This window comes from Eptatretus burgeri, chromosome 4, assembly GCF_056783735.1.
Source record: "Eptatretus burgeri isolate ZD-2024b chromosome 4, Ebu_testis_v1, whole genome shotgun sequence".
Classification (NCBI taxonomy): Eukaryota; Metazoa; Chordata; class Myxini; order Myxiniformes; family Myxinidae; genus Eptatretus; species Eptatretus burgeri.
In genome coordinates, this window is record NC_140964.1 from 38,945,855 (window position 1) to 38,968,709 (window position 22,855).

Below are 22,855 nucleotides of genomic sequence, written 5' to 3' on the forward strand. Positions count from 1 at the left end.
CTGCCATTACGAGAAGAGTGGATCCTTTATGTTTTTTTAATTTCAAGTTTTTTTGGGGGTGGGTTGTAATGTTCAAAAGAAACAATATCATCTATGTATGCTTGAGATGAATTGATATAATTCCATTGACTGCTATAATACCATACATTTGGTTAGTATGAAGGAAATGGTTTCCAACAAATTTGTGAACCATTGTGAAGCTCGCTGGCGCTGAGGAAACATTTTTTTTTTTCCGAGTGCTTTTAATTTTGAACTGAGGACTCTTCTTTGTAACACGTACATGTTGTAATTTTCCTCTTATGATATTACCAATTATCACTTTCCTGCACATGAAGCTGCTGCTGATGCAATGGAAAATTGCAGCGGCATCGGTGCACCTTCTTAAAGGTTGCCGTCACCATTGCATGCACGCTATCCATGAGTATAAATAAAAAATGACCGTTTTTACAGCCATTTTTCCCTGCTGTGCAGGGGTTTGGCTTTTTCTTGAGGCAATGTTTTATGGCCGGATGCCCTTCCTGACGCCAACCCTGGTCGCCTCTTACGACACACAGGGATATGGTACACCTATTTGAACCGGGGCATATACCGGGACCAGTACACTGGTACTCATTTCGCCGACCTCGGAAGGATGACAGGCTGAGTCAACCCCCTGGTGTTAATTCAGCAGCCAACGGGGCTTGAACTCAGGACCCTTGGATCCCAAGCCGCCATCCTAACCACTAAGCCAACACCAGGCTTCCGCTATCCATGAGTGATGAAGGAAAATGTTTGGGATGAAGTGACACCATTTGAAAGTTGAAGTGCAGCGTGCAACTTGTGGACCATCCTACTCTTGTAAGTTCTCCAAGCTCGAGATTCAATTGTGTACTCTGCATGTGTGTGTGTGATTTGTGCGATGGTTGTCATTTGAACAGAACTCTTGCAAATGGCAGATGTGACTAACAGGCAAGCGGACATCGTGCACTACAATGCATCCAACAGGTGGAAGAAACGAGGCCTGTCAGTTGTGCCAATAAAATATGGCATTTCGTGGAGTTTCGGACACTTTCTCTGTGAGTAGTTATTTTTGTTTTTATTGGTCGGCTGTTCTCTTGGTGAAATGTGTGTGTGAGACGCAGAAATGTTTGTGTTAAAAAGGATGGTGAGTGTCGTAAGGAAAGCTTTGAAATAAGACAGATGCGTAGAATGAACTTCATCATGGCAAAGTTGTTGGTTCTCCATCTTTTTCAGGTGCTGTTTCTGTTTATGCTAATGATGGGACAATAACCATTTCTCATGGAGGAATTGAGTGTGGTCAGGGTATCAACACCAAGGTGTGTGAGCTTCGAAAATTGCCAAATGTTGTATATATGTGTTTTTTGTTTTTTTTTCATTTTAACCTTAATATCACAATAAAAAGCTTAAATTCTTGATCAAATTGATGTTAAAAAAGAAAAACTCATGAAACAATGGCATTTGGGTGATCGAGCATTGTTTGGCAGGGTTCCCTTTCAGCAGGGAGAGGGACAGAACTTTGCGCCTCCATGTTCGAAGGTTGATTCCCTGTTGGTAATTGAACCAATTAATTAAGATACAGATATTCCGTATGGAGAATGGAAATTAATATACAAAGGGTTTACAGTTTCCACATGACTACACTGAGTGTAATGAGGGATCACACACTTCTCTATGACCACAAACAAGTCAATGAGGCCATTTAGCCCATCATTGCTGTGTTGCATTCCCAAATTAATTTTTTTCCAACTGTTGTAAACAGCAATATTCTTGATGTTTTATTAAAGTCTAAATTATTCCCTATCTTGATTGGGTAACGCAACTTTTGTCCCAAAAATTTTATTGTCTTTATCCTTTATGTATACCTGGTGTTGGCTTAATGGTTCGGGCGGCAGGCTTTGGATCCTTGGGTCCTGAGTTCAAATCCCGCTCAGCTGTTAAATTAATACAAGGTGGGGTTAACTCGGCCTGTCATCCTTCCAAGGTCGGCAAAATGAGTGCCAGCTTGCTGGTATACTGTGTCGGAGTGGCGACCCATCCAGGATTGTTCCCAATAGCCAAGGAAACTACTTAAGCAGCACCAACGCTCTGCACAGAGTATGGTCCCAATCTCCTTATCCTTTATCTGTCTAAATATTCCTCTTTAAAGTGCTCACTTGGCCTTGTAGCATGAGTTTTGGTGGGAAAGTGGGATGGGTGTCGTTAAAGACACCCGATTTACCCCAGAGAGCTCGAAGTGCAGCCATTACGCCTGTGGGAATGCCGTTGTGCTGAGTTGCCCTGCCGATTAAGGACCATTGGCCAGTGAGAGGGAGAGGGCACGTGCCAGAAGTGATAAAAAGTGTTGCTAGTGATCTAACATCAGAAGGCTGTGCTTCATTGGTGAACGGTTCGACCTCTTGCCTGTCCCTTGAACTACAAAATGGCTGCGTGGCATGGTCAAACTCTCTCGCTCTGGCCACAGAACGCTTGCCCTGCTGTGGACTGGAACTGCCTCCAAAAACTCTGACACGGCTTTGCCAGTTTGCCGACCATCTCTTCCTGTCTTGTGAATTTCCCCATGTCTATCTCTCTTGGTGTGTCTGATGGGCCCAGATAAGGCATAAATATTTGACGAATCTTTTGATTGTTCATTGGTATGAAGAGCACATGTTGGTTGGGGTTAAGGGTTGTTTTATTGTTGGTTGCATCATTTATTTTGTGCATTGCTTTCATTCTTATTTCCTTCTCCCAAGCCATTTGCTCTTAATAAATATTCTTGCCTTGGGGGGGGGAGGGGGAAGGGGGGGGTGAATTCCACTTGTCCTGGCTGCCTTGTTTGGTGGTTTAGGTTGGTTTCAGGTTAATGGTGGTGCGGTTTAAACCACTTTAGACTACTTCTGGTGACATCGTGGTTTGCTCAGCTGAATTCATGAGGCACGGACGTCTATCGGCATGACATCTGGTTAATTCTGCGGCCCACGAGCAGTGTCTTTCTGACGCACACAGTAACATTTATTCGTATAGATATGTTACGTTTGTAGGGGGGTAGATATCTTAGAACAGATATAAATGTATGGAGGAGTTTTGTGGTCATTTTCTCAATGTGGTCCGGGAGAAAACTAAGAATGCTGCATCCTGATGCTGTGCCAATGACATTTAATTTTCTGTGCGATCTCGTGATGAGTTACATTATCAAATCAACACATTAGTTTTCCCATTGATTGAGCAATCCAGATGATCAGTTGGAAGATTGTAATAACTGAAGATTGATTAATTGTTTCCGCGACTCCTTTCAGCCTATTGACCATCCAGAAAGGGCGATTCACACCCACCATTTTGCTGATGTATTTCAAACATCCACATAAATCGGTCAAACAAAGGCAGACCCTCACCTCAACCAAAGCTGCTACCATGATGCCTGCTGCTTATGATGTGGCAGAAATTACAGAAATTCCCGTGGACATCCCTGATGTGGAGCAATCACCTGTACTGACAATATTAACAGAACGTGATTGATTTCGCAATTGGTAGCTATCGTCGGCGGGGAGAAGTTGTTCAATGATGAAAATGAGAAACAAACACATGTCAGGATCCAATAACCATTCAGTAGATGTGATCCACATCATCGCGAGAATCTTCTATGAGATCTGTGTACATCACATCTCATCCCTACAGAATGCGGTCACGCAGAAAAAAGCTCTCCGCAATAAGGTTAACTCAAACTATTACATCCATGGGTCAGTAATTCAATGAAGTGTGATGTCTTTGGGGCCTGAAATTAGGTTGATTACATAACCAAATGTTCGTAGTATCCAAATTTCTCAGAAGGAAACTCCGATTGCTTGAAACTGGTACCTGGTCTTTGTAATTGTTTCATGATATCTGAGAGCTCGCTATAAGCAGGGTTTGATATATAATGAGGTTTGACTGCATATTCTGTGCTCATGAAAACGAGGTCGAGGTCATGGGAAAAATGTGAATAACGAGAAAAAATTGTCTCCCGTCCAGATATTCTGTTCTCATCATAATGTCTTCTGATTTGATGAAAATATACTCTTGAAATTGAAAATGTCTCTCGAAAGGATCATGTATTCTGATTTATTTTATGAAAATGTCTCTTGTTTGTGGATGTCAAAATGAGTATTGGAGAATCTTGACGTTTTCAAATTCATTGTAAAATCCGCCGTATTTGTCGTAGACTTTTAAATTTTCATGAATGCATACGAGGATATGATCTTCAAATGATGTTGAATTGGATTGAGTAGTTGCAGAGTTGATGCACTTTTCCTGGAACCACATTTTGTGATTCTCCATGGTATTACCAGCATAAGGCTGGCTTTGCTAGGATTGCTGGAGCATTGTGTGACAACACAGATGGTAAAGTGGCCCAATGGTGAAGAGGGGGTCAATCTGAGGGTGGGGGGGGGGGGTCCTCATGGACCTCCCACTTTCTTGGCTGATCCTCAACATAAATCGCCTCTGGTGGGCACAGTCCAGAATAACATCTGCGAGACAAGCCAAAGGGCACCGAGATGATCATGGTTCATGAGCCTCACAGCCGTTCCGAATCTGTGGGGATGACCTGGTCACAGTCTGGTCTACATCCTTGGAGCAAGCCTACACTGAGGCAGTCACCCTTTTGGGTGGCCACTTCTCTGTGGACAAGCACTCCGATCAACGCATCATGCGATATTCCTCGAAGAGGCTTTCTCCCTGTGCTGGGAGCCAATGGCCAGTTTTTCAGGGGTCCCTTGCAGAGTACAACAGTCCAGATGTGACATCAAGCTGGACTGGTTGGAACTGTGAGAGCAAAAGTTGCCCTCGACAGTCTCACAGCGTGTGGAGATGTGCCGGAATATTGTGTCCTTTGGTTGATGGGCCTGAGTCTTTGCCTTCAAGGGTTTGGTCAGCACTCGGCTCCGCTTAGTAGAGCATAGTAAAGACCTAGCCTGGTCAGTTGCGCTCGGGCCTGCGGCCTGGGACCTTGCGACCCGGCGCCACAGATGTGCTGAGTGATTGCACAGCTTTGGGCTCATGCCTCGTGGTGGTCTGACCCCACTAAAGGCCGGACATGTTGCTGGTCACCAAAACAGGCGAGCCTGGGCTTTGCCTATGGCTCCCATTGGGATGCCGATTTGGCTTGCTTGTCCTGGCCCTGGCTGGCGGCGGTGGGCCTTAGCGGAGTTAGACTCTGCCGATGGTTTCCCCCATTCCTATTTGATCATGCTTCTGACCCGCACTCCCTTCGGACTGTCGCAGGGTGCATCGTCAGGCAGCTTCAGCATCCCCAGACCCGGTGGAAATTGGTAAGGGGAGTTGATCTCCAAGCACTAATCCTCCGGATACTGGAATGCCTTCATAGCCTTGAGACCCGTGCGGTGGTCTGGGCCAGGCCTGAACTAGGTGCCAGCATGTTGGGGGAGAGGAGAGGAGTTACTCGCCCCATCCCCTTGCAGGAATGGGAGGGGGGAGGTGGTGAGGATCCGTTCAGCCCTGCCTCATGGCGGCACTGAGGTGGACCTGATGGGCTGGCTCACATACATACACATACATACACACACACACACACACACACACACACACACACACACACACACACACACACACACACACACACACACACACACACACACACACACACACACACACACACACACAACTTGTGGATTGTGTTTGCATTCTCAAAGCGGATAAATGGAAAAATTAAATGAAAATGAGTGAGTAGTGCACATTCTTTATATCTGTGTAGTTCAAGCTCTGCCCCTCTCCTGGCTCAGGGTATGACGTGTTAACTCCCCCACCGAACGCCAATGCTGGCCAAGCGAGCGTGGCTGCACAGTCCAACTTTTGTTTGTGAATATTTAGCTTTCTGGTCATTTATGAACAGTTTTGTGATTTTTTTTTTTCTTCTGCAATCATGGTAACAAGTTTGATTAGTATACAAAATTGAATTTTCTATCCCATCCAGAAAGTACTGCACGAAACATTTGTACGTGATTGAGGGGTTGGAAAGAGCTTTCTGTATTTTCCGCAAACTGAAGTACCTGGTGTTACCTGGGGAAATTCAATGAAATACTCTGATAATTAAATTTGTGTTGATGAATGTTGTTAAGAAATCACTACAACCTGAACATACAATCTTCACAATACATATTACTCAATAGCTCCCGGAGGAAAAAATGCAGACGGTCTATAAGCATAGTATCCAAATTATCTGATTTTATCTGAGGTCAGTTATTTGTTGTTTTTTTTTTTTAATCCAATCATAGCGCTCGACATTCCTCTTGATGAAAGAGGAGGCTGTGCAAAGTTTGGTCACCCTGGTTCCTGCACGGTCCGAATCCATAAACAAACAAACTTTCTTCTTTACATATTCGATAGCAGAGTACCCACAAAAGGTGTCGACATTGTGCATTACTTGCTGAAAAAGTATAGTCTGTGTTTTGCAGGAAGACTATAGATATTTGTGTGGTTTGTATTTAAAACCTTCCAGATGGTCCAAAGGATGCGTTCCAATAATCGTTAGTGTCTAAGGGGTCGAACGAGTCGAATCTATAAAGCATGTACAAAGGTCCAAGTGGTCTTAAGCTCTACATGGTCAAGGATCCAATCTGCCTCAAGGGTGTAAGGGGTCTAATTGGTCTTCAAGGGTCTTGTGGATCTTTGGGATCAAAAGGGTCTTCAAAGTCTTCAAGGTCTTAAAGCATCTTATGGGTCTTAAAGGGTCTTCGGGTCTTTGAGATCCTTAAAGGTGTTAATGGTCTTTCGGGTCTTAAAGGGTCTTTTAGAGGTCTTCAAGATTTTTAAAGGCTGAGTTGGTGGATGAAAATACCCTTATGACAATCCCCGAGTTGGATTTGGTCTGTGTGCCAAATGTGGTGGTTGTCGGCCAAGCGGTCTTTGCAAAAAAAACATGAACATGCATACATACGACAAATCTTATTTCTTTCAGAGTTCCTTTGTCGGGAAGGTGCGGAAAAAATGATGGTCCCACCCGCTACATACAAAATTAAAGTTGGAGTATCTTCTCTAAAAAGTCACTTGGGCTGTACATATGAGAGCCGACCTGGTCTGTTCAGCTGATTGTCTCGGCAGGGATCACTTTTCAATCCGAAAAGGCCAAAAAAACTGAGATCGGTCAAAACCGGTAAAAAAATAAAAAATCATCTCCATCATCATCTCCATCATCTCCATCATCATCTCCATCACCTCATCAGTATTTTCTTTGAATAATGGTTGTCCCGAGTAAAAACAGTTGTATCGAACGCACACACACACAGTCTGTTCAAGGGACAACCATTATTCAAAGAAAGATGTGGGTAAGGATGGTTTCACATGATCATTTCTTATGACCATCCCAACCTTGTTTACATACTTTTTGGAGTAACATCGATCCCTCCATCCTTTTGCATTTTAAACTCCACCCACCGAAGGAGGACGGATGTTTTCACGTCTGTCTGTCTGTCTGTTTGCAGGATATCTCAAAAACTTGTGGACTGATTCAGACAAAACTTGGTGGATGAGTTGGTTAGTTGACAAAAATAAGCCAATTTAAATTTAAGTTCAGATCTGAATTCAGATGCGGCCTATCAATGGGATATGAAACGTAAACTAATCAGCCTGGCAAAGGTACAATATGTGCTCTACCGAGTGCCCTTCTTGCTTTTATTGCTGGTTGGAATCGGACAAAGTGGCAATTAACGAACTGTGCTGAAAAATTGTTTTGTTTGAACTTTAGTTGATGTGTTCATTTCCCATCGACTGTAAACCCCATGAGCTGGTCATCCCCCTGTGGTGCCAATATTGCAGAGCCGAGTCCCCTCATGGTCTGTGGTGTGGATACATGCTCATGTGCATGTGTGCAGATTACATTGTGTGAACACAGGAAAAGTCTAAAGTTCTGTTGGGTCATGTTCACACATAGCTTGTGTTTTGTAGGTTGTATCAACAGAAAGGGCGACGTTGAGGTTGTGTTTTGTAGGTTGTATCAACAGAAAGGGCCATGTTGAGGTTGTGTTTTGTAGGTTGTATCAACAGAAAGGGCCATGTTGAGGTTGTGTTTTGTAGGTTTCATCAACAAAAAGGGCGACGTTGAGGTTGTGTTTTGTAGGTTGTATCAACAGAAAGGGCCATGTTGAGGTTGTGTTTTGTAGGTTTCATCAACAGAAAGGGCCATGTTGAGGTTGTGTTTTGTAGGTTGTATCAACAGAAAGGGCCACGTTGAGGTTGTGTTTTGTAGGTTGTATCAACAGAAAGGGCCATGTTGAGGTTGTGTTTTGTAGGTTGTATCAACAGAAAGGGCCATGTTGAGGTTGTGTTTTGTAGGTTTCATCAACAGAAAGGGCCATGTTGAGGTTGTGTTTTGTAGGTTGTATCAACAGAAAGGGCCACGTTGAGGTTGTGTTTTGTAGGTTTCATCAACAGAAAGGGCCATGTTGAGGTTGTGTTTTGTAGGTTGTATCAACAGAAAGGGCCACGTTGAGGTTGTGTTTTGTAGGTTGTATCAACAGAAAGGGCCACGTTGAGGTTGTGTTTTGTAGGTTGTATCAACAGAAAGGGCGACGTTGAGGTTGTGTTTTGTAGGTTGTATCAACAGAAAGGGCCACGTTGAGGTTGTGTTTTGTAGGTTTCATCAACAAAAAGGGCCATGTTGAGGTTGTGTTTTGTAGGTTTCATCAACAGAAAGGGCCACGTTGAGGTTGTGTTTTGTAGGTTGTATCAACAGAAAGGGCCACGTTGAGGTTGTGTTTTGTAGGTTGTATCAACAGAAAGGGCCACGTTGAGGTTGTGTTTTGTAGGTTGTATCAACAGAAAGGGCGACGTTGAGGTTGTGTTTTGTAGGTTGTATCAACAGAAAGGGCGACGTTGAGGTTGTGTTTTGTAGGTTGTATCAACAGAAAGGGCCACGTTGAGGTTGTGTTTTGTAGGTTTCATCAACAAAAAGGGCCATGTTGAGGTTGTGTTTTGTAGGTTGTATCAACAGAAAGGGCCATGTTGAGGTTGTGTTTTGTAGGTTGTATCAACAGAAAGGGCCACGTTGAGGTTGTGTTTTGTAGGTTGTATCAACAGAAAGGGCCATGTTGAGGTTGTGTTTTGTAGGTTGTATCAACAGAAAGGGCCACGTTGAGGTTGTGTTTTGTAGGTTGTATCAACAGAAAGGGCCATGTTGAGGTTGTGTTTTGTAGGTTGTATCAACAGAAAGGGCCATGTTGAGGTTGTGTTTTGTAGGTTGTATCAACAGAAAGGGCCATGTTGAGGTTGTGTTTTGTAGGTTGTATCAACAGAAAGGGCCATGTTGAGGTTGTGTTTTGTAGGTTGTATCAACAGAAAGGGCCATGTTGAGGTTGTGTTTTGTAGGTTGTATCAACAGAAAGGGCCATGTTGAGGTTGTGTTTTGTAGGTTGTATCAACAGAAAGGGCCATGTTGAGGTTGTGTTTTGTAGGTTGTATCAACAGAAAGGGCCACGTTGAGGTTGTGTTTTGTAGGTTGTATCAACAGAAAGGGCCACGTTGAGGTTGTGTTTTGTAGGTTGTATCAACAGAAAGGGCCATGTTGAGGTTGTGTTTTGTAGGTTGTATCAACAGAAAGGGCCATGTTGAGGTTGTGTTTTGTAGGTTGTATCAACAGAAAGGGCCACGTTGAGGTTGTGTTTTGTAGGTTGTATCAACAGAAAGGGCCATGTTGAGGTTGTGTTTTGTAGGTTGTATCAACAGAAAGGGCCACGTTGAGGTTGTGTTTTGTAGGTTTCATCAACAAAAAGGGCGACGTTGAGGTTGTGTTTTGTAGGTTGTATCAACAGAAAGGGCGACGTTGAGGTTGTGTTTTGTAGGTTGTATCAACAGAAAGGGCCACGTTGAGGTTGTGTTTTGTAGGTTGTATCAACAGAAAGGGCCACGTTGAGGTTGTGTTTTGTAGGTTGTATCAACAGAAAGGGCCATGTTGAGGTTGTGTTTTGTAGGTTGTATCAACAGAAAGGGCCACGTTGAGGTTGTGTTTTGTAGGTTGTATCAACAGAAAGGGCCATGTTGAGGTTGTGTTTTGTAGGTTGTATCAACAGAAAGGGCCACGTTGAGGTTGTGTTTTGTAGGTTGTATCAACAGAAAGGGCCATGTTGAGGTTGTGTTTTGTAGGTTGTATCAACAGAAAGGGCCATGTTGAGGTTGTGTTTTGTAGGTTGTATCAACAGAAAGGGCCATGTTGAGGTTGTGTTTTGTAGGTTGTATCAACAGAAAGGGCCACGTTGAGGTTGTGTTTTGTAGGTTGTATCAACAGAAAGGGCCATGTTGAGGTTGTGTTTTGTAGGTTGTATCAACAGAAAGGGCCATGTTGAGGTTGTGTTTTGTAGGTTGTATCAACAGAAAGGGCCACGTTGAGGTTGTGTTTTGTAGGTTGTATGAACAGAAAGGGCGACGTTGAGGTTGTGTTTTGTAGGTTGTATCAACAGAAAGGGCCACGTTGAGGTTGTGTTTTGTAGGTTGTATCAACAGAAAGGGCCACGTTGAGGTTGTGTTTTGTAGGTTGTATCAACAGAAAGGGCCACGTTGAGGTTGTGTTTTGTAGGTTGTATCAACAGAAAGGGCCACGTTGAGGTTGTGTTTTGTAGGTTGTATCAACAGAAAGGGCCACGTTGAGGTTGTGTTTTGTAGGTTGTATCAACAGAAAGGGCCATGTTGAGGTTGTGTTTTGTAGGTTGTATCAACAGAAAGGGCCACGTTGAGGTTGTGTTTTGTAGGTTGTATCAACAGAAAGGGCCACGTTGAGGTTGTGTTTTGTAGGTTGTATCAACAGAAAGGGCCATGTTGAGGTTGTGTTTTGTAGGTTGTATCAACAGAAAGGGCCACGTTGAGGTTGTGTTTTGTAGGTTGTATCAACAGAAAGGGCCACGTTGAGGTTGTGTTTTGTAGGTTGTATCAACAGAAAGGGCCACGTTGAGGTTGTGTTTTGTAGGTTGTATCAACAGAAAGGGCCACGTTGAGGTTGTGTTTTGTAGGTTGTATCAACAGAAAGGGCCACGTTGAGGTTGTGTTTTGTAGGTTGTATCAACAGAAAGGGCCATGTTGAGGTTGTGTTTTGTAGGTTGTATCAACAGAAAGGGCCATGTTGAGGTTGTGTTTTGTAGGTTGTATCAACAGAAAGGGCCATGTTGAGGTTGTGTTTTGTAGGTTGTATCAACAGAAAGGGCCACGTTGAGGTTGTGTTTTGTAGGTTGTATCAACAGAAAGGGCCATGTTGAGGTTGTGTTTTGTAGGTTGTATCAACAGAAAGGGCCACGTTGAGGTTGTGTTTTGTAGGTTTCATCAACAAAAAGGGCCATGTTGAGGTTGTGTTTTGTAGGTTGTATCAACAGAAAGGGCCACGTTGAGGTTGTGTTTTGTAGGTTGTATCAACAGAAAGGGCCATGTTGAGGTTGTGTTTTGTAGGTTGTATCAACAGAAAGGGCCATGTTGAGGTTGTGTTTTGTAGGTTGTATCAACAGAAAGGGCCACGTTGAGGTTGTGTTTTGTAGGTTGTATCAACAGAAAGGGCCACGTTGAGGTTGTGTTTTGTAGGTTTCATCAACAGAAAGGGCCATGTTGAGGTTGTGTTTTGTAGGTTGTATCAACAGAAAGGGCCATGTTGAGGTTGTGTTTTGTAGGTTGTATCAACAGAAAGGGCCACGTTGAGGTTGTGTTTTGTAGGTTTCATCAACAGAAAGGGCCATGTTGAGGTTGTGTTTTGTAGGTTGTATCAACAGAAAGGGCCACGTTGAGGTTGTGTTTTGTAGGTTGTATCAACAGAAAGGGCCACGTTGAGGTTGTGTTTTGTAGGTTGTATCAACAGAAAGGGCCACGTTGAGGTTGTGTTTTGTAGGTTGTATCAACAGAAAGGGCCATGTTGAGGTTGTGTTTTGTAGGTTGTATCAACAGAAAGGGCCACGTTGAGGTTGTGTTTTGTAGGTTGTATCAACAGAAAGGGCCACGTTGAGGTTGTGTTTTGTAGGTTTCATCAACAGAAAGGGCCATGTTGAGGTTGTGTTTTGTAGGTTGTATCAACAGAAAGGGCCACGTTGAGGTTGTGTTTTGTAGGTTGTATCAACAGAAAGGGCCATGTTGAGGTTGTGTTTTGTAGGTTGTATCAACAGAAAGGGCCATGTTGAGGTTGTGTTTTGTAGGTTGTATCAACAGAAAGGGCCATGTTGAGGTTGTGTTTTGTAGGTTTCATCAACAGAAAGGGCCATGTTGAGGTTGTGTTTTGTAGGTTGTATCAACAGAAAGGGCCATGTTGAGGTTGTGTTTTGTAGGTTGTATCAACAGAAAGGGCCACGTTGAGGTTGTGTTTTGTAGGTTGTATCAACAGAAAGGGCCACGTTGAGGTTGTGTTTTGTAGGTTGTATCAACAGAAAGGGCCATGTTGAGGTTGTGTTTTGTAGGTTGTATCAACAGAAAGGGCCATGTTGAGGTTGTGTTTTGTAGGTTTCATCAACAGAAAGGGCCATGTTGAGGTTGTGTTTTGTAGGTTGTATCAACAGAAAGGGCCATGTTGAGGTTGTGTTTTGTAGGTTGTATCAACAGAAAGGGCCATGTTGAGGTTGTGTTTTGTAGGTTTCATCAACAGAAAGGGCCATGTTGAGGTTGTGTTTTGTAGGTTGTATCAACAGAAAGGGCCATGTTGAGGTTGTGTTTTGTAGGTTGTATCAACAGAAAGGGCCATGTTGAGGTTGTGTTTTGTAGGTTGTATCAACAGAAAGGGCCATGTTGAGGTTGTGTTTTGTAGGTTGTATCAACAGAAAGGGCCACGTTGAGGTTGTGTTTTGTAGGTTTCATCAACAGAAAGGGCCATGTTGAGGTTGTGTTTTGTAGGTTGTATCAACAGAAAGGGCCACGTTGAGGTTGTGTTTTGTAGGTTGTATCAACAGAAAGGGCCACGTTGAGGTTGTGTTTTGTAGGTTGTATCAACAGAAAGGGCCATGTTGAGGTTGTGTTTTGTAGGTTGTATCAACAGAAAGGGCCATGTTGAGGTTGTGTTTTGTAGGTTGTATCAACAGAAACGGCCATGTTGAGGTTGTGTTTTGTAGGTTGTATCAACAGAAAGGGCCACGTTGAGGTTGTGTTTTGTAGGTTGTATCAACAGAAAGGGCCATGTTGAGGTTGTGTTTTGTAGGTTTCATCAACAGAAAGGGCCATGTTGAGGTTGTGTTTTGTAGGTTGTATCAACAGAAAGGGCCACGTTGAGGTTGTGTTTTGTAGGTTGTATCAACAGATAGGGCCACGTTGAGGTTGTGTTTTGTAGGTTGTATCAACAGAAAGGGCCATGTTGAGGTTGTGTTTTGTAGGTTGTATCAACAGATAGGGCGACGTTGAGGTTGTGTTTTGTAGGTTTCATCAACAGAAAGGGCCACGTTGAGGTTGTGTTTTGTAGGTTGTATCAACAGAAAGGGCCACGTTGAGGTTGTGTTTTGTAGGTTGTATCAACAGAAAGGGCCATGTTGAGGTTGTGTTTTGTAGGTTTCATCAACAGAAAGGGCCATGTTGAGGTTGTGTTTTGTAGGTTGTATCAACAGAAAGGGCCATGTTGAGGTTGTGTTTTGTAGGTTGTATCAACAGAAAGGGCCATGTTGAGGTTGTGTTTTGTAGGTTGTATCAACAGAAAGGGCCATGTTGAGGTTGTGTTTTGTAGGTTGTATCAACAGAAAGGGCCACGTTGAGGTTGTGTTTTGTAGGTTTCATCAACAAAAAGGGCCATGTTGAGGTTGTGTTTTGTAGGTTTCATCAACAAAAAGGGCGACGTTGAGGTTGTGTTTTGTAGGTTGTATCAACAGAAAGGGCGACGTTGAGGTTGTGTTTTGTAGGTTGTATCAACAGAAAGGGCGACGTTGAGGTTGTGTTTTGTAGGTTTCATCAACAGAAAGGGCCATGTTGAGGTTGTGTTTTGTAGGTTGTATCAACAGAAAGGGCCACGTTGAGGTTGTGTTTTGTAGGTTGTATCAACAGAAAGGGCCATGTTGAGGTTGTGTTTTGTAGGTTGTATCAACAGAAAGGGCCATGTTGAGGTTGTGTTTTGTAGGTTGTATCAACAGAAAGGGCCACGTTGAGGTTGTGTTTTGTAGGTTGTATCAACAGAAAGGGCCATGTTGAGGTTGTGTTTTGTAGGTTGTATCAACAGAAAGGGCCATGTTGAGGTTGTGTTTTGTAGGTTGTATCAACAGAAAGGGCCACGTTGAGGTTGTGTTTTGTAGGTTTCATCAACAGAAAGGGCCATGTTGAGGTTGTGTTTTGTAGGTTGTATCAACAGAAAGGGCCACGTTGAGGTTGTGTTTTGTAGGTTTCATCAACAGAAAGGGCCATGTTGAGGTTGTGTTTTGTAGGTTGTATCAACAGATAGGGCGACGTTGAGGTTGTGTTTTGTAGGTTGTATGAACAGAAAGGGCCACGTTGAGGTTGTGTTTTGCAGGTTTCATCAACAGATAAGGCCATGTTGAGGTTGTGTTAAGTAGGTTGTATGAACAGAAAGGGCCATGTTGAAACACGACAGGATGCGCAATTTTTTTCCCCATTTTCCACTGACAGAAACGACCATGATAAACCACCACAAAAATACTGCAAAATTATCTCGTTTTTACCTGCGAAATGTCGCACGTCTCCAAGAGCTTCGCGTGGTTGTTGTTTTTGGGGTTCTTGATTTTGAAATGCGCACCCATTGGTCAGACGGCTGCCAGACCCCACCCACTTTTATTGCTTGACACCACCCACCATGTCATCCAGATACAAATGATATGGCCACCATCTTGGGCCTAAGCTATCAGGCCTGTAGGCCTCTGCTGATTATATCCTGCCCGGGTTTATTGTGTCAGATTTCCTTTGGCTTTGTTTGGGTCAAATGTTATTCACGACGAGGGACCTCGAAGACTGTAGTCGTATGTCCAGTTATAGTAAGGTTTAGTCAAGGCTGTCAGAATGCATGGTACGTCAGAACACACGGTAATCGAGCATTACGTTATATCATGTAGATTACGAAAAAAACAGAAAAATAATAACATTACGTAATTTTTTAATACCCCATATTTTTGTTAAACAACCCGTGACCGACCGTGTGATGAAACGGCTCGTTTTGATATAACTGTGGCGGAGGCTGACATGGATGAGAATGGTCGAGTTAAATTTTTAAAGCGCAGTAAATGTGTTTCCCATTCGCATTGTTCGTCTTTTAAGAGTGCTTTAATTGCACGTTTCCCAATCGGCCCTTTACCGGATTTTGTCGTAGGTTGTGACCACAGTGTGGTCATTCTCGTGTTGTATACAATATCTAAGGTCATGAAAGGTTGTCGACATCGTCTGTATGCATCACGTGACTGCAGGCTAATATCCGTTCTTGCAGGGTCATGGCGGTGGCCCCTCTCGGTGAGAGCAGGGATTTGAATTTGGTCATGGTGTCATTGATAGCTCGCCGACTCTCCGTAATTGACACTGTTGGATCTTTAATGTCCACCAAATAATGCTGGCAGATGGGATGTCCGGATTAATGTCCATCCGAGAGATTGCACACACATTTATGCCTCTCCCTGATAATGAAACACGAGGATGAGAATTTATAACTGAGTCGAGATTCAAACTCAGGCTCGACGGTGCAGAGGCGACTGTGCACACCTCCAGGCCTATCCTGCTGGCCCATGAAGATTATTGAAAACGTGAAACAAAATTGCACTCATTGGTAGTCAGCATATTTCTCGATTACGTCTCAAGCCCTGCTTTGATCTGCCGGACCAAACATCGAATCGTCTTTACTTTTTCGATTGTTGGTGGCATCACGTTGAGGTGCTGAAAGATTACTTTTTGTCTCTCCATTTATAACAAGGCCCATTACGTTGTATTCTTACTGAACAAATTTGCAACCCATTGATCCAAGTACAATGCTTTTGGTGTCGATGTGATTTGCTCTTTTCATGTGGTTGGGTGGTGGTGGGGGGAGGGGGGGGATGATGTTCGTACACAGAATGCTCAGTTTCCTCAAGCGTGTGTCCTTATAAATTTTTTTCCTCCAGGTGGCACAAGTTTGTGCCCATATCCTGGGAATCCCCATGAAGATTATATCTGTGGCACCAACGAACACCCTCCTCAGCCCCAATGCACAGGCAACAGGTGGTAGCATCAGCAGCGAGCTTAACTGTTTGGTAAGGAGTTTTATTTATTTATTTATTTATTTATTTATTTTCATTTCACCTCATTTTTTTGATCTGCAGTTTTCCAAACAGTGTTATGATGTTGAGCATCTCTTCTGAATCATAACGTGTCAGAACATCGAATTTGTATTGACTATTATTATTTTAAACAATGACAAAGATATTTATACACACCACTGTCATTTTGTGTCATTATACACGATTATTTCTTGATCGGAAGACGTTTTCCTGACCTCAGGTGTGGTCCTCCTGAGCAGTGAGCATCAGGTGCATACATGTTCACTTTCATTTTGCTGAGTGCTCCTACAAAAGGTTAATCGAAGAAATAACACAAGACCCTTGACCTTTCTTGCTAATGAGCTTTGGCACTTGCATCCAGAATGGTCTCTTGATGGTGATTTATAGCAGAAAATGACTGTTTTTCACGACTGTGCGACTCGCTCACACCTCCCACTCATCCTTCAGTAGCTCGCACATCATCTGCTTTCTCTGTCGTGTTTTTCTGCCCTCCTTTTAACCGTGCTAAAGCGAGGAAGAGGCAACTTTTGGGGGAAGAAAGGTGGGGGGTGGATGGTTAGAGTGAGTAAGGCCTAAGTCACATTTGCCACGGCGGCCGTGGGGTCTCCAAAATCTACGGCCACTAGCAATTATACGGCGGCCGCAGTATTTCCACGGTCACACAATGTAGCAGTCACATATGTTTTTATTTTTCGGGGAGCCGCACGGCGTATTTATAAATTGTGGAGATCGAAAACGTGGGGGTGCCGTACGGTCTTTGATTTGATGTCGCACGGTGACCTTAGGGCGTCCCTGTGGCGGCCATAGAATTTTCAAGGCAGATGCAAGGCGACCGCAGGGGGGCCCTAAGGCAAACGTGCGGCCTGACGGATGGTAACGAGTGGGTTCTTTTTTTTCTTTCTTTCTTTTTTCTTTTTTTTTTCTTTTTTTTTTACCAGTTCTTTTTTTTCGGCTTGTCGAATTGCTACGGCGAACGTAGAAATGAAAAAAGTTATAACTCCACGCTATAATTCCACGGCGACCCCTACAGCCTGTAAAAGATAGCCAAATGGCGTAGGGGCACCCTGAGGCCACCTCAGAAACTCTGCGGCCGCCGCACGTTTATGTCAATTCAGAGGGGGTACGGCCGCCGTATCCTCGCCGTAGAGCAAATATTACTTAGGCCTGAGTAACCATCATTTGTTCTTATTGAATTGGGTAAAGGACAGCACTTTTTTGTAAAGCTGATGAGATGTTTGTTTTTTGAATCCAATTACTGAGCAGCTCAAAGATAAATCATTGTATTTGCACTTGACCGAAACATCAACTTGAAGCCCCAGGTGAATGAAAACATGGAGTCTTTGTTTATTTATTTATTTATTTATTGGCAAGGCGTTGGGAAGCTTTTTTATATATACATGGTCAAGGCTCGTTGAAGAACTACAGCAGAAGGAATCCAACAGAATCGAAAAGGGGAAACACCAACAGCAGAGTATCGAGGAGAGTGAGTGAGAGATCAAGGGGAGAGGGAGAAGGACACATACAGTGAACGAGCTGCACATAAGCGAAGACGCTAGCCTGGTGTCGGCGCATCGTCATCGCTTCATGGAGCAAGCCGACTTGTTTTCCAAGGACCAAACAATTTTTAGCCTCACCTGCATCCATCCATGCATCCCATCCCATCCATCCATCTGTCTGCATGCAGATCTACTTTAAGATGGATCATTCTTTCTCAGATCCACTCTAATCTATGTACTTTGCAAATTCTGTCTTGTTACATTGTGAATTGACTATATCTGCCAAGTATGTATCTTTGTGTTTTCTCTCTTGCCTTTTGAATGTTTACTTGTGTTGCATGACTAATGTACTGTTGTAATTAACGTCAAAGTTGAGGGAGCAAGTTGGCAAGGCAGCTTCGTTTTACCCGAGGGTTGTGGATTGCACCTTTTGCCTTCGTAATATTTTTGCTCGTGAAGGTCCCAAAACACTAACCTACTGGAGAACGGTGTTGGTGACTGCCCTGGAATATTTTTTTCAAAAGTTTAAATTGTCAGTAAACTTGTTGATCTGAACAGCAATTTTGTTATACCAGGCAAGGTGCCCTTGAAGGATCAGGTGATGGCAGCCACAGGCTGTGCACTTCAGACACATCAGGGCACTGACTCCGGCGAAAACGAATGTGACTTTCATTGTACCTGTCTAGGCAGTGCAGAACTGCTGCGATGAACTGAGACGGCGTATGGACCCTGTTCGTGAATCGCTTCCTCCAAACGTAACATGGTTGGAATTGGTAAAAGCCTGCTTTAACAAGAAGATCAACCTCAGAGCACAACACTGGTACGCATGATTATTTTAACCCCATGTTAGGTTGGCCCAACATGTTTGTTTTTATTTTTGTTTGGTTTGCAATGTTTGTAATCTTTCGTGGTTTCTGGATCTGCCAACAAAAATGGTTGTTTCAAAGGACTCCCTTCTAATTGAACACGTTGATATCATTGCAATTCCTCTGAACGCGACTGTTTAACCATGTGATAGTGTTTTCTGAGATTGGGAATGACTAAGTCTCTGTTTGGAGAAACCATATCCCTTTGGCTGTGTTGGTGTAAATTTGAGGCGTATTTATCTAATGGAAAATATTGGCTACTTTGAGACATTTCATCATCTATGAACGTCTTTTATTTATTAATCATGTATATTCATCAACACATGTGATGTATGGAGCATCATTGCATCGTCTTTTCCTCATTACCCAGCAATATGATTATCAACTGCAAAGCAATTGATAGGTTTTCCGACTGTCTGGATCATAAGCTGGACTCCGTTATTCAGAAGTTTTGACCCTTTCACCACGGAACCTCTCTAAACGGTGTGTCTACAACCTCTGCCGTGGGTCTACATTACTGGGTTTACAACCTCTGTTGTGTCCAGACAGTCGGTCAAGCAGGCAAAGCAACAAGATGTTTGCATTTCTTGCTGGACGGTTTAATGTATTATTATTATAATTATTATTATTATCTATATATTAATGCTGAAGGACCAATTTTGTGCTCCTCCTAGCGGTCACGTCACGTTTTTCTCGGTACTGTGACCTGGACTGAAAGAAACTTCGTACCTGTAAGAGTGCATCACACACAGTGGCAATTGTCAAACTTCAACTCTGAAGCAGAATAAACACTTTTCGTTTTACATTCGTTTACATGGCGACGTGTGACGTCACCGCTGAGAGGCGTAAGGACGTCATGACATCATCGGTTATTCGGTGACGTCACTACGTCTGTCGTCGACAGACCGTAACCGCTGAGAGGTGTAATTCCACTCCTCGAAAATAGCGTCTGCAATGTAAAACCCTCTTCTGCACATGCTGACTTCCTCAGAATGTGAATTTCACACAAAAAATGTAACAAGAAACATTGTATCTTCTATCTATATATTAATACTGAAGGACCAATTTTGTGCTCCTCCTAGCGGTCGTGTCACGTTTTTCTCGGTACTGTGACCTGGACTGAAGGAAACTTCGTACCTGTAAGAGTGCATCGCACATAGTGGCAATAGTCAACCTTCAACTCTGAAGCAGAATAAACACTTTTCGTTGAGACGGGGGCGAGGAGTGAAGAGAAGGGGGCAGGGGCGGGGATGAATTAGGCAGGGTTGAGTGTGAGGGGGTGGACAGGGGGCGGGCGCCGGGGGGGAAGTGGGGCGGGGAATCAAGAGACAGGGGCAGGGAGTGAAGATAAGGGGGCGGGGGATGAAGAGACAGGGGCAGGGAGTGAAGAGGCGGGGGGCAAGGTAAGCAAATTTTTGGGCGGGGGTAAGCAAATTGAAAGCGGGAGACGGGGGGATGGGATGGGGAATGAGTGGGCGGGGGCTGGGGTGAATTAGGCGGGGTTGAGTGTGAGGGGGTGGACAGGGGGCGGGGGCCGGGGGCAAGTGGGGCGGGGAATCAAGAGACGGGGGCCAGGGTAATTAATTTTTTGGGTGGGGGTAAGCAAATTGAAGGCGGGGGGGAATGGGGCAGGGGCGGGGGATGAGTAGGCGGGGGCGAGCACGCCCTGTCCAATCCATGTCCCTCGAGTGTGGGTGAGGGTGGTTGAATGAACGGAATCCGTCTGTGACGGGGTTTCGGCTAGTTGTTATTATTATTATTATTATTATTATTATTATTATTACTAGTACATGCCCGTATGTGCGTGCCCGTACGTGCAGCTTCGTTCCTTCGCTCTCATAAACGACGACTGGATTGGAGCATTGTTTCAATTTTATCGGACCAACCGTATCATAAATGGCAATAACTTTGGAAACAGCAGAAACAGATGAAGAAGAACGATATCATACCTTGAAAAGGCACATACTTCGGTCCTCAGCGTCAATTGTGACATCATATCAAAAAAATAATAATAATAATTGTGACGTCAATAGTGACGTCATAGCACCATGTCCTGTCATTGGTTGACAGGACACGGGCTCGTACGTGCGGGCCCGTACGTGCGTGCATGGCCGTACGTGCATGCCCGTACGTGCAAAAAAAAAAGACATTTTTTAATTGTGACGTCAATAGTGATGTCATAGCACCATGTCCTGTCATTGGTTGGCAAATAAATGGCAGTAACTTTGGAACTGCTTGTCCGATTAATATCAAACCTTGAAAAGGCACATCCACAGGACCCCAGCGATATTCCTGGCAAGTTTCCATGAGATCAGACCAGGGGTTGTCGAGAAACAGCGGTCGCAGACACACACACACATACAGACAGGCACACAGACATTGCTGGAATTATAGATAGATTATTATTACAGCGCGTGCGCTGTATACAATTGCACCGAGTTTGAAATGTCCTCGGTGTCTACCATGGAACCGGTGTCCCCGGTGTCTCTGTCTCTCCCCCCCCCCCCCCCCCACGTGCCTCAAGACAGCCAATGACGGCCGTCCGGTAGATGGCAGTGCGTAACCCAGATGGAAATGGCGACAATTGACGGAAATACCCGAGTATTTCAATGGAAATTTGTGAAACTAATGTGTTATATATGTGAAAACCATTTAATTTATTGCTTGACGGAAAAAGCCAAGAAACGCGCCCCTCTCTTGTACGAACGAACAAAAGACGTCATTTCCACCCACCATCGCATTTCGTGCAGATCGCCGAATGCTGAAAGCTAAGTTCTTCTTATGCTATCATTCTTTTGTGGCCCCCTGTCACGCTGTATCAAACGATTTCATTCCTTCTGTTATATATATAAAGGTGCTTATCACAATAATAACAAGATTTTTACATTTCAAATATTACGTACGCTTTTTAATTATTTTTCAACTGAAAAAGCATAAATTGCATATTTTAACATTCGTGTAGTCATTTGCTTCACCACACGTGCTGTATTGAAAGATTACACTTGTTATTATTGGTTCACGAAAAAAAAATTCACAAAAAAATAAGTGACCACTATATTCGTTATGTGTGTGTGTTGGGTCGTCGATATCGTCGAAAAAATAAATCTCAAATTTATTTTTTCTACCCTTATCAGTATTTCCATCGATATGTTTGTCTGTCTGTCCCTCTCTCTGTCTGTCCCTCTGTTCGGTCCAGTGCTCCGTTAATACAATGGCGATTTCGATGAAACTTGGTTGGTGGGTTCATTCCATGACCTAGTTGTGTGCAAATGAGAACCGTTGCTATGGACACCACCGTTGCCGAGCAAAGGGACTTTGAAATTTTGAAAAATCATAAAAAATTTCTTTTTTCGAAAATCAAAAATCGGGCCACGAGCGTCTGTGGGGAGTACATTCAGCCATATTGTCAAAAATTTCCAGCCGGATCCTATGAAAAATGTCGGAGAAGATAGACTTTGAATGAACCCTGGTCGCAAACAATAAAAAAACGAAGTTCGTTATATCTCAGAGACTCAGTCAGATATACATGAAACTGGTATGGTAGGTTTGGGGTATGTCCTAGTTGTGTGTGAAAAAGAACCGTTGCTATGGACCCCTCCGTTGCCCAGCAACGGCCGAAAAACCTATAAATGTGGGGGTATTTTAACGAAAAAACAATCTGCAGCATTAACCCTTGAAGCTGGAATCATTCATTTTCTTGTGCTTAATCCTCAGGTCATTCCCCATCGAACGGGCCCATCGCTTCAGGTTCTATTGGGTAGTCGACTACCCATGTCCGCCTACTGGCTTGTTTGTCTGTCTGTTCGGTCCAGTGCTCCGTTAATACAATGGCGATTTCGATGAAAGTTGGTTGGTAGGTTCATACCATGCTATGGACCCATCCGTTGCCTAGCAACGGAACTTTGAAATTTTTGAAAAATCATAAAAGATATATTTTTTCCAAAATCAAAAATTGGGCCACAAGCGACTGTGGGCAGTACATTCAGCCATATTGTCAAAAACTTCCAGCCGGATCCTATGAAAACTGTCGGAGAAGATAGACTTTGAATGAACCCTTGTCGAAAAGAATTAAAAAAACGAAGTTCGTTATATCTCAGAGACTGAGTCAGATATACATGAAACTGGTAGGGTAGGTTCATGGTATGTCGTAGTTATGTGTGAGAAAGAACCGTTACTATGGACCCCTCCGTTGCCTAGCAACGGCCGAAAAACCTCTAAATGTGGGGGTATTTTAACGAAAAAACAATCTGCAGCATTAACCCTTGAAGCGAGAATCATGAATTTTCTTGTGCTTAATCCTCAGGTCATTCCCCATCAAACGGGCCCATCGCGTCAGGTT

At 43.7% G+C, this 22,855-nt stretch overlaps 1 protein-coding gene across 2 annotated transcripts in view; it reads left to right on the top strand.

Annotated features, from left to right (window-relative positions):
• LOC147027842 (uncharacterized) overlaps positions 1-22,855 on the top strand; it is a 219,053-nt gene that overhangs the window by 158,414 nt on the left and 37,784 nt on the right. For both annotated transcript variants that reach the window (XM_085877510.1, XM_085877511.1), the window contains 4 exons: positions 918-1,055; positions 1,234-1,316; positions 15,999-16,127; positions 18,337-18,470. In XM_085877510.1, the coding sequence (XP_085733636.1) occupies positions 918-1,055; positions 1,234-1,316; positions 15,999-16,127; positions 18,337-18,470 (484 nt within the window). The remainder of the gene's footprint in view (positions 1-917; positions 1,056-1,233; positions 1,317-15,998; positions 16,128-18,336; positions 18,471-22,855) is intronic.